The 12098-nt window shown below is 33.2% G+C and overlaps 2 protein-coding genes across 2 annotated transcripts; one reads left to right on the top strand and one right to left on the bottom strand.

The window, feature by feature from the left end:
- The first annotated feature begins 376 nt into the window (after positions 1 to 376).
- On the top strand, positions 377 to 3608 carry LOC123554230 (putative nuclease HARBI1). Its single transcript, XM_045344227.2, has 2 exons — positions 377 to 596; positions 1290 to 3608. Exons 1-2 carry the CDS (start codon positions 388 to 390, stop codon positions 1507 to 1509), a joined length of 429 nt encoding a protein of 142 aa, XP_045200162.2. The 5' UTR covers positions 377 to 387; the 3' UTR covers positions 1510 to 3608.
- Positions 3609 to 3957: 349 nt separating this feature from the next.
- Positions 3958 to 5318, bottom strand: LOC128558808 (uncharacterized). The gene is made up of 2 exons (XM_053549024.1): positions 5075 to 5318; positions 3958 to 4042 (listed from the first exon to the last, which is right to left on the bottom strand). Exons 1-2 carry the CDS (start codon positions 5306 to 5308, stop codon positions 3974 to 3976), a joined length of 303 nt encoding a protein of 100 aa, XP_053404999.1. The 5' UTR covers positions 5309 to 5318; the 3' UTR covers positions 3958 to 3973.
- Positions 5319 to 12098: the final 6780 nt, after the last annotated feature.

Below are 12098 nucleotides of genomic sequence, written 5' to 3'. Positions count from 1 at the left end.
ATTGTATACATACTATGTTTAATTTGAAACAGTTTAGAACAACGGGTGATATAACAATTTCTGTATATAGATATTTAGTTTATTAACTCGAAATTATAATGCCTTTCAAAAGCAGGCATATTTTCTCCATTGCTGTTTGTCCAATCATCATCTCCAGAAACTTTGTTGGGATTTCATTGAAATATAATAGAATTGATCACTAGCATTGAATCATAGCAGTTTAGTATCACTTTTACCTTTACATTAGGAAGTATATCAAACTTTTAGACTTGAACTTAATAATAATGCTGTTGTAAATTGCTGGAGCTCATAACTGTATTTTTGAATTTGTTTGTGTGCAGTCTTGCATGCATTTCAAAGTGTTATGTAAAGGGAAATTAGGATAACATGCTTCAGTTTTTATTTCTTCAACAGGACCATTTAGAAAGACACAAACTTGGTCACCTTCTAGGTGATTCTGGATATCCACTCAGAAAATACCTCATTACGCCAGTAACAACTCCAGCCACTGAGAAGGAAGTACAATTCAACCAAGCTTATCCAGTTGGCCGCATGGTGGTTGAACGAGCATTTGGAATGCTGAAATCTAGATTCAGGTTTTTACTTTCTATTTTTACTTAATATTATTATTATTATACCAGATTTATATCTGAATTTAGCAAAGATAAGCAGATGTCAGTCTGTCTGCATCTTTTTCTAGACAAAAATGTCTCTTATAAGTAAATTAAAATCAGTACAGTTTTCATTTATCATCACATGATGGGATCAGAAAAGGTAATAAAAAGACCACCTTAGTCACCCTGTCACTAGGTAAAGGTCAATGTCACGATTTAAATGTATGGGCTCCATTCTTTATATCTTAAACATATTCAAAGATTTTCTTTTTACTCAGTTCAAATGTTTTCCTCAGTAAGATAATGTACAGTACTCAACTGACAAAGTTAGTGCTTATCTGAACATTTGCATGGAATGCATTTTAAGATACTTGTTTTAAAGGCCAGTCCCAAAAATCTGTAGAGGAATTTCCATGCAACTTAGGTCATGTTTACCTCTTTATGGTTGTATAGAAAATGCCACTTAATTGCTTCTTTGTAACTATGCAGAAATGCATTGAATTACTTGTTTAACTTGGTAGTAACATTTCCCAATTTCCAATTGTCTTACACCAGATGTAAATCATAAAACTTACAAAATCTACTTTCGGTCAGGAATTCATATTTTATATGCAAATAGGTATATAAAGTCCACTAATACCTTTGCAAGTATGTAAGATAGTTTTTGTCCTTCAGATGTTTGCACAGAACGGAAGGAGTTCTATACAAAAGTCCTGGAAAGTGTTGCCAAATTGTAACTGCATGTACAAGACTGCATAACTTCTGTTTGGAAAGAAACATACCATTACTATATAACAATCGAGTCATTGTTGACAGACAGGAGGAAGTTCTTGCAAATACTGCAGATCTAAATGCTGTTGCTTACCGACAGCACATCATTGAGCGTTTTGGGTAGAAGATGGATTTCCTCATGTGTTTAGGTCAGAGTCACAGACTGTTGTTGCATGGCAGGAATAATGGAGCATTTGATAATTTTAGCTCGACTTAGAATCCACCCAATGGCATGTTTATTCCTTGCTGGATCCTATCTATATATTTGAAACGTTTTTATGTCTAACATCTGTAAACAACTGAATACAACTTTATAAACTATACATTGCTTAAGAAAAAATATATCTCATCCTGTGATTGTCGTTGAATAAAATCATTGTCTGGAGTTCAGATGTGAAGGGATTATATCAACAGCGCAGCCTGAGTGTTATAATAATACGCATCAGAACTACAATGATTTTATTCAAAAGCAAATCAGTAATTAATGAGATATATTACTTTGATTCTAACATGTTCCCAAGGATTTTTAAGTACATCCATCAGATATTTGCGTGATTTTGTTAGTTACTCTTTCAACGCGCCGCTTTGCCATAAAGACACTATGACGTAATAATTGTGAAGTCATAACAGTGATTTCTTGTAAATAACCCACAACTTTCAGCCTTCTTTGTTTCATAGGAAATTGAATCAAGTTGTGATGGAATTAATCATATACAGCTTAATGCGTTTCTTTGAGCACTAAACTTTAACGCCTAGATAAACGTACTATACTGTTTTGGCTAATAGGATTGCATCTGATATTTTTTGTTAACAACAGCATGTAACTTTTGTTACTTGATAACTGTATAAATTGTGTAACCTGTAACTTTTGCCACTTTTTTCAACACCGTTTGGACTGCGACAGCATATAATATCATGTAAATTGTAACTGAATATACCTTTAGTGACGTGACAGCTATATAAATTTTGTAATCTGTAAATTTTCCCACTTAATTCAATTCCGTTTGGACCTTGGTAACAGCTAATAATACCATGTAAAATTGCAACTATTTTTACTTAGGAAATTTCATTGATAATCTCTGCTAACATCTGAAAACAACTGATAAGTATATAACGTACCTTTTGCTACTTTTTCAATTCCTTCTGTACTGTGACAACAACAGTGATAACTATGTAAATTGCAACTATTTTGCCAGCTGAAGTTCTTGATGCCTTTGTAAATAACTGAAAATATCTTAAGTTGCTTTGTGATAACTATGCAACTTGAGTAAAGTAGCTTTTGCAACTGTTTTTTTTTCAGTCCCTTCTGTACTGTGACAACATTTATTTCTACTTAAATTGTATCTTATTTTTACAAGATTTTTTTATTAGTATCTCTGTTTATCTCTGTTAATAACTGAAAATAACTTATGTGGCTTGATAACTGTGCCACTTTCTCAATCTCGTCTGTACCATGACAACAACAATTACTATGTAAATTGTAATTATCTTTGCTAGCTAAAATTCTTAGTGCCTACGACAACTGAAAATACCGTAAGTTAAGTTTCTTTATAACTATGTAACTTGTAAACGTCAACAAAATTGATTGACATTTTTGAAAATTTTTGTAACCATCTCCTTTTTAGCTCTACTTTTTTTACGAAAAGTCAACAGGTCTTGTTTTTAATTCCATTGTTTTTGGTTCCATTGTACTCTTCCTGGAGTCATCGTCGCCATTCAGTTGATTAAAGTTTTTGATAAAGTCAAATATCTCTGTTACTATCAAAGCTATTGACTTGAAACTTAAAATAGTTATTTACTATCAAAGTCTACACCAGGAGAAACAATCCCCATAACTCTGATTTGAATTTTGACAGAATTATGCCCCTTTTAAACTTAGAATTTTTGGTTAAAGTATTGATTAAGTCAAATATCTCTGTTACTATCGAAGCTTTTTACTTGAAACTTTAAATAGTTATTTAGTATTAAAGTCTTCACCAGGAGAAACAATCCCCATAACTTTGGTTTGAATTTTGACAGAATTCTGCCCCTTTTTAACTTAGAATTTTTAGTTAAAGTTTTTGATAAAGTCAAATATCTCTGTTCCTATCAAAGCTATTGACTTGAATCTTAAAATACTTATTTACCATCAAAGTCTACACCAGGAGAAACAATCGCAATAACTCTGATTGAATTTTGACAGAATTATGCCCCTTTTTAACTTAGAATTTTTTGTTAACATTTTTGATGAAGTCAAATATCTCTGTTATTATTAAAGCTTTTGACTTGAAACTCAAAATAGTTATTTACTATCAATGCACATCCATGTATTCTGAACATAATCTGCACTGTTGAGTCAGTTTATTTAGGTAAGCATTCATTTTCACTGTTAAAAACTCTTGTCAAAATTGAAAGCTGGACAAGCACATTAAAGAATTTTAGTATGGTAAGGGTTTATATAATTATATGCTTATGTACAAGTAAAATGGTTATAAAACTTCCTTAGCAAATTTGAAAGAAACTGCAGGGAAGCATTGCCCTGCAGCAATTTACATTTCTACCAGGTTTAATTGAAATCCTTCTATTCTTACTTTGCTACAAGATTTACTTTATAATATCTCAGTTTTCAACTTTGTACATTGAATTTCATCCTCCTTTATATGCTGTCCTCTTTTTATCTGAAGTAAACAAGAAAAAAAGAACATAGTGCTGAAAATCTATCTTTTTTGTACTTCTTTTACATAAGGCACATTTAAAATGCTTGCAACTTTAATTAAATAATGCACATTTAATGCAAATCTAAAGAACAGAATTAAATAGTGTGTGAATGTGACTTGAAAGATATAAAACTGTGTGTTTTAAATCGAATTAAAGGAAATGAAATAATTTGAAATTACAGTTGTTGCATAAAAACTATGAATACAAGGTAAAGATCTATTTTGATAGAGAGTTGATAGGCTAGGGATAATGTAATTTTGTCACTGAGCACATGTTTTCCTTTGCTGATATCATATTTTGCTATCAACATGTTGAAATTTGTCAATATCCATTTCTGCTTAATACAAAATTTTCGCAGATTAAGACAAATGTTTTAAATTGGGATTTCCTTCAATATCAATGGATGAAATTTTTTTTGAAAAATGGTGATAATCGATTTGTAGTCTTTTCCAATTTGAATATCAACTTCTTAGTATCATTTATATCAAATCCAACATTGTAAGGCCTAAAAAATTCTATGTTACTAGTAAAATGCTTATATGACATTCAAAATACAAGAGCTGTTACTAATGGTGACAAATGCCCCCGCAGCGCCTTGACCTTTGACCCGGTGACCTTGACCTTTGACCCCAAAGTCAGTAGGGGTCGTGTACTCAATAAGTACTATCAGCATGTGAAGTTTGAAGGTCCTGGGTGCAGTGGTTCGCAAGTAAAGTGCCTTCATGCAAATAGATAACGTTGTGATGAACTGACGGACAGTTAAAAACTAATATGCCTCCCTTCGGGGGCATAATAAGAGTGGTCACATGACCTGACAGTTACTGCCACTTGGTCACATGTCAAAAAGGTTGAAAATAATGTTTTTGATAGTCAAAATATTTCTTTCTTGGCTGATTGGATTTTATCATTGTAGACAAGAGAGGTATAATAATGCTTATTGTTAACCTTAGAAATATTAATGAATTGTGGCATTTAAAGTATAGTAAACTTACTGTTCTGTAAAAAAGATCCAGGATGCCGGACAAATCATTCTTTTCTGCCAGTGTCTTGGTTGTCAACTTAAAAAACTCCTCTTGCACAGCAAGGGTTTTCACTTGCTGCTCTGCAACCTTCCTCTGACTTTTGTTTTCTTCATAGAAGTTTAACTGAGCCTCTTCTAACTCAGTCAATGATCTAATGAGATAAAACGAGAAACAACTTAAGTAAACACTACAAAAGATAATCATATCTTAATGACTTAGCTTATCTCTCTCCAACAGATTTCAACAATAAGGCCCTAAAAGATGTCCTAGCTACAAAGTAGTTAAGTTCATATTCAGTGTATTCTTTATTGATATAGCCTTAAACTCTCGTCATTTTATCTACTTTACATACAAGGTCCATATGCACAGACCCATAAGAGAACATTATGACATCAGTTATGATGTCAAATTGCCACAAGACGTCTGTATTACATTACTCCGCAGGAAAATAAAGTCCAGCATAATATTAATTAAGGTATGTCAGTGAGCATGTCAGAATGAAAACAATCAAGGCCTTCTTGTGATTTATCCTCTCCTTTACCATGGTTTAGAGTTCAGATGCTTCATTAGTTAACTGTGGTAAATTAGACGATAAACCACTTGAAGTCATTGATAGTTTGTTAAACAGTAAAAATACGTCTTCCTCTTCTTGCTCTCTCTCCCTTCATCTACAACTTCTTTTCTGCTTTCAACCTGCAATACAAGCATTTTTCATTTGGATGTGTCTTTTACAGTAAAGGACATGAGGAAGCTACAGACGGTTAAGTTATTGCATGAATTCCAAGAAAATGGAATGATATTAGATGGAATCCTCTTTCATAGATCTCAGTTTTTTGGTATGGAATTATATTTCCCACAGTTTTGCATTAACAAGCTATGATGTCAAATTTTATTATCAAACATGTTAACTCAATTAGCAAGAGACTGAAAGATGTCTGGTATAGATGCTATAAACACTGACATGTAAAAGAAGAAAGTGTGTCTCTTGAATGAGACACCACATATGTTGAATGAGCCCTTAAAACTTTAAATAACTCACCTTTCACTGGGGCATTGGCCATATGGGAAACTTGTACCAATCCTTTTTAATCCTTAACAGACAAACAACATTTATAAACAAAAGTGTGAACATAGCTGGATTTAAGTCTCTTAATATGTAATATAATCACAGGAGTTTGAAATACAACCAATAAGACCACGGAAGACTGTCATCAAGAAAATAATATATACTCACTTTATACAAAATAAACACTTTATACATCACTTAATAATGACCTGTGTTTTCAATGTATGCAGACATTTTATTCCCTAATGAAGGCTTACTCAATGTCTAAACTTTGGAATTGAAAAAATCGAAGAAACCTTTTTGAAGTTGTGTATACTTTTACATCTATATGAAGTCTTTCTTACTGGTAGAATTTCAAACTCATGTGATATAATGCAATTCTCATTGAGCTTTCTGATTATTAGACCCTGTTAAATATGTTGAATGAGTGCAAAGATGAAACAGTTACAGCATGTAAATTAAAAAGAAATGGAAAGGGTATGTCTTGCACTTCATGACTATAGTTAAACCTGTATTAAGATTAAAAAGTGGCAACATGTACAACCTGCTTCTTAAAAAAGTGACATAAAACATAATAACAGTATCATCGATTGATAAAGATGTATGGATGTTTAATCTTGGTGACCACAAACACAAGTTAAACCATCTGTATACTCTGTAAATCACTTTCATACTATAAAATTAAAAGTAAATGCAAATACTTTGTTAATTTGAAATAACTGACTTTTTTCAGCAAAATATACTGGGATGAGGTTCAGTGCAGTTCAGATTATTTTCTAATACTTTCAAATTTGCACCTATAAAGTTGTTTTAATTAAGATGGGTTTTATGTGACAATTGTCAAGACAATATCAAAATACCAAATAAAATATTTGAGCCGCGCCATAAGAAAACCAACATATTGGATTTGCGACCAGCATGGATACAGACCAGCCTGTGCAGTCTGGTCAGGATCTGTGCTATTCGCTTTCAAAGCCTATTGCAATTTAGAGAAACCGTTAGCAAACAGCACGGACCCTGACAAGACTGCATAGATGCACAGGCTTTTCTGGATCCATGCTGGTTGCAAAGCCACTATGTTGTTGTTCTCATGGCATGGCTCATTTGTTAATTCAGCCTTTACCAGTAAAGGAGTTTTTTTATTTACACATTGCAACATGTGATTTGTTATCTATATTCTTTTATTTGAAAAAAATCAAAGCTGTTCAAATGCTACAACCTTCAGCATTATTATTGAATATGTCCTGCCCATCATTGATTCCTTCTATTATGGCAGATGGTATTATTGATATTATCTGGAAATAAGCAGAAAGAATGCAGTACAATCATACAATACTTTAAAAAGTGTTAAGACTACAGAAACTTCAAATTTGCTTCTCAATAATTGTACCTTAGCTCCTTTCAGCTATTTTTTAGTATTATTCTCCAGTTATCATTAGTATTAAAATAAAAGAAAAAATAAGTATCCTTGAGGATTCCTCAATGAAACATTTATTAAAATTATAAGTTACCAGTCTTTGATACCTTCTCTTCCCAATCTCTCAGTGAATTCACTGCCCCACCTCAACCTGTCTTCCCCATTTACTTCCTCCTGATCTGCTCCTCCTCCTTTGTCTGACTCTATATAAGACATTGTAATGATGTTTGAAATATAAATGTTGACAAAAATATATAAAACATATTTTATTGTCAGCCCAGTTAGCTGAATCAGTTTCACACAAGAAGTTGAAACTTGTAATTCTAGACGACCCTTACCAAAGAAAAGGGCCTGCCGTGTACTCCTGCTGCGTATATGTGGCGTACTTGTCGCGTACATGTGTACTAAATTCTTGGGCTTGAAATAGTATGCAGGATATACACCGGATATACACCAGTAGTACATTTGTAGTACACTTTCGACATGCAAATGAGCTCTGCTGCGTACTACCTGCTGCGTACAGGCTGCGAATATATAGTACGCGGGAAGTACACCGGAGAAATAGTACACAGCATGTACCCGGCACATACACTTTTCACATGCAAATAGGCTCTCTGGTGTACATGCTGTGAACAAGGTGCAAATTATGTATTCTATTCTGGTATTTTTGCATTGATATATTCTTTACACATTCAGTCAGTATAACTTTGTGCAAAGACATTTAGACAATGGAATGCAATGTATTTTAAGTAAAGTAATGAACTTAAGTTTCTAAGCCAAATCAAAATGCAAAAGAAAAAATGTTTATTGATTACAATAATTGAAAGAGAAGTTGAATTCTTAATTAATATAGAATAAGTTTTGCTGTGGCAAGTTTGTTACATTTAAGGTATTGGACCCGTAATAGAGTACCTCCTTTTTGAAGAGTATTCAATTCCAACCATAAACCTGCTTTGACTGCAACGTTCAGGGGGGCGTAGGTTCAAGCCTCACTGGGGCCAAATTTTTTTTTTTCCATATTTTCCTTTTTTCTAGTAAGTTTTTACTTCTTTCAAGACTTATTATGGATGTACTGTACGAAAGTGGAAAATTTTCATTTTATAAGCGATTTCTTGTTGCTAAAAGTGAATTTATCCCTGAATCAGGAGGGGTATAGTTAGACAGCTTTAAAAATACTGAGTTACATGTGGTAAAAGTTCACTATTTTGCCTTCATTCTTTAAATTACATATTGTGGAAGAATTGCAAGTAGGTTTTACTTCTGCCCCAACGTTATTTTTGAATGAAGTGAGCAAAATTTAAAACAGACCCACAGGATTCGACCTTAATTTTTCAATGTTGGAGTTAGAATTCTGTCACATTAAATCTGTTTACTTGAGGCACCCTAGAAAAAAATGATATTTACAGTTTTATTTTGTGTTTTATAATTGTTTAACAATAGTTTGATGTTTCTTTTATCAAAATTAAAGATGTAATGAATTCTCTGCAAACGTTTTAGATAGTGGCCATCACATTTAAGTTTGTCTCTACTTGAGCTTGAGGAAATACCATAAATTATACAAAAATTACAAAAAACGGCACGGTAAAAGTTGTTTAAAATTTGCAGCACAGTGCGAAACATGTTCAGCTATAAGAATATACCAAGCAAATGCCATTTTTTAAACATTACTATTAGGGGTCCAATACCTTAAATTATAACCTAAATTATAATACATAATATGTATGTAAGACTTGTAAGTAACTATGTCTTGATCAAGTTGCTAAGTTAATTGAAACTGGAACAACTGATTAGACCTTCCTGATTGAAAAGAACAATTATAATTCAAATACAAAAGTCAAGCACAGCTAAGTATGAAGTAAATAATTGTACTACATGAATATTTTAACTTCAGTTAAAATACAAAAAGCAAATTCAACTTACAAAAACTTTGATGTATGTTAGTCCTTTATTTTAGGATATTTTACTCTTAGACTAGGAGACTGTAGTCATTTTAGCTCTACTTTTCAAACAGACAGGAAGTTAGTACTGGGCATGCTCCAAAGAGATCACATGATGGGTCTTATCGATAACCAGAGTTGCTAGAAAAATCTGTTTTCTTGCTGTGTATATGAAGTGTACTTCTGAAAATTTCAATCACTGTGCCACATACATATTGTGTACTACTGTCTCCTGCATACATGCTGTGTACTCTGTGAAATAGTATGCAGCATGTGGTGTATGTAAAACATACTTCTCTGGCGTACTACTGTGTGCGCAGCATGTACGCAACAAGTACACATTATGTACGCCGCTGATGCTTGCTTCTGTAAGGGGAGGGTTTAAACTGAGGTCCCCTGTATGGTTATTATATATAGTTAAGTAAATGATTAAATGAGGAACAAGTGTCTGAAATCATTCATCCTCCACCTCTGATAATTCATGTGGGGAAGTTGGCAGTTACTTGCGGAGAACAGGTTTGTACTGGTACAGAATCCAGGAACACTGGTTAGGTTAACTGCCCGCCATTACATGACTGAAATACTGTTGAAAAACGGCGTTAAATCCAAAACAAACAAACAAATAAATGAGGAACAAAGTGCTAAAATAACATATTTTGTACAAAGACTGACTCCACAGAGATTTACTTCACATTCATTTTTTAGATCATCAAATAAAATTCAGAGTATACCTTCAAATCCTTCAATTTTTTCATCACCTCCTCCACCGACCTGTCTGTTATACCGTTAATTCTGGAAGAAAATTTTAAATGAGTACAAACTGAAGGTCAAATGTGTAAAATAACTTCGTATTAATTTACTTATAAATCTGACCCTGTAAAAAACACTACCGGTAAAAAAAAAAAGTCAGTGTAGTCATTAAAAAGCTCATTTAGAGCTTATGCTGTTTTGTTAGACCTTATATATGTCTTGCCGACAATAAAACCTGTCTTGTCTTGTATTTATTATACATGACACTTTCAAGTTTGTTTTGATTATAAATTATTACATAATTCTATAATTCATCAGTCATTTGTAGATCTATCTGAACACTGTGTTTGTGTCCACAAAACACAAAATTACAGCATTTGCAAATGAAGAAATCAGTATGCCTGACTTCTCGTAATTCAGATAGTCAAAAGTTAGCACGCGGTCCCAAAACGTCCTATTATTTGGACTGTTATAATTGTATCTATACTGTATGGCGTTATTTTCAGCAAATGAATGTCTTTGTCAACAACAGGATCATTCACATTACTTTAGATATAGGTATTTCAATGCGGAAATATGAAATGAAAAAATAAACCTTTCACATTAATATCCCTCCAGAAATATCCCCCTTTTCCTTCTCACTGGTGTATCAGTGGCTACCATAAATGGTAGACACGTTATCTGTGCATTTGTTAACGAGGACATTGACTTCATTCACTTGCCAGTTACTTTTTCTGGTGGCTTTTACTTTTGCAGTACATGTAGCGGACATCTTGTTTTCATTAGAAACAGACGATTTTGACATAAGTCACGTGACCCAGATGTTTACATTTCAGACTGCATCACTGTTTTTTAGGTCGTACGGCGAAAAACAGTCTTAGCTGTGACCAAAGACATATGACTGTGTTCTTAGAACGGTTCGGCCGTAGTCGCAGAAAAAATCTTTAATATCTGTCTTACGATGCGATCGGCTTTACATCCGACCTCGATGATAAAACTGGACCCTGGGCGTAATCCAACTTTAAGATGTAAAAATGTTGAGGCACATATGGAAGATTGTTTTGGCGGATATGTAGCCTCATTTAAATAATTAAAATTCTTTATTGTTATTTTTAGCTCGACTATACGAAGTATAAGGAGAGCTATCCTACTTGCCCCAGCGTCGGCGTCGTTGTCGGCGTCTTTCCGCGTCCCCACCTTGGTTAAAGTTTTGGTGCACCTTCTCTTTTTTCAAAATATCTCTGTAATAACTTGATGGATTTGATTCAAACTTGAAATACTTATTTCTCATCATCATCCACATCATCTGACATAAGGGCCATAACTCTGGCACCAATATTTCATGAAATATCCCCCCTTTTCACTTAGATTTTCAGGTTAAAGTTTTGATGCACTTTCACTCTATCTCTGTTATTACTGAATGGATTTGATTCAAACTTAAAATAGTTGTTCAACATCATCACCCACATCATATGACACAAGGTGCATAACTCTGGCACCATTTTTTCATGAATTATTCCCCCTTTTTACTTAGAATTTCAGGTTAAAGTTTTGGTGCACTTTCACTCTACCTCTGTTATTACTGAATGGATTTGATTCAAACTTAAAATAGTTGTTCAGCATCATCACCCACATCATATGACACAAGATGCATAACTCTGGCACCATTTTTTCATGAATTATTCCCCCTTTTTACTTAGAATTTCAGGTTAAAGTTTTGGTGCACTTTCACTCTACCTCTGTTATTACTGAATGGATTTGATTCAAACTTAAAATAGTTGTTCAGCATCATCGCCCACATCATATAACACAAGATGCATAACT

This window comes from Mercenaria mercenaria, chromosome 7 (genome assembly GCF_021730395.1).
Source record: "Mercenaria mercenaria strain notata chromosome 7, MADL_Memer_1, whole genome shotgun sequence".
NCBI lineage: Eukaryota > Metazoa > Mollusca > Bivalvia > Venerida > Veneridae > Mercenaria > Mercenaria mercenaria.
Note: the sequence above shows the minus strand (reverse complement) of the source record. Positions and strands in the feature narration are given on the sequence as shown.

Coding starts and splice junctions, on each gene's coding strand:
- LOC123554230 (XM_045344227.2), top strand. CDS start 388: ATGCTTCAGTTTTTATTTCTTCAACAGGACCATTTAGAAAGACACAAA. Junction 597..1,289: donor ATGCTGAAATCTAGATTCAG/GTTTTTACTTTC, acceptor TTTGTCCTTCAG/ATGTTTGCACAGAACGGAAG.
- LOC128558808 (XM_053549024.1), bottom strand. CDS start 5,308: ATGATTATCTTTTGTAGTGTTTACTTAAGTTGTTTCTCGTTTTATCTC. Junction 4,043..5,074: donor TGGATCTTTTTTACAGAACA/GTAAGTTTACTA, acceptor TGTTTACTTCAG/ATAAAAAGAGGACAGCATAT.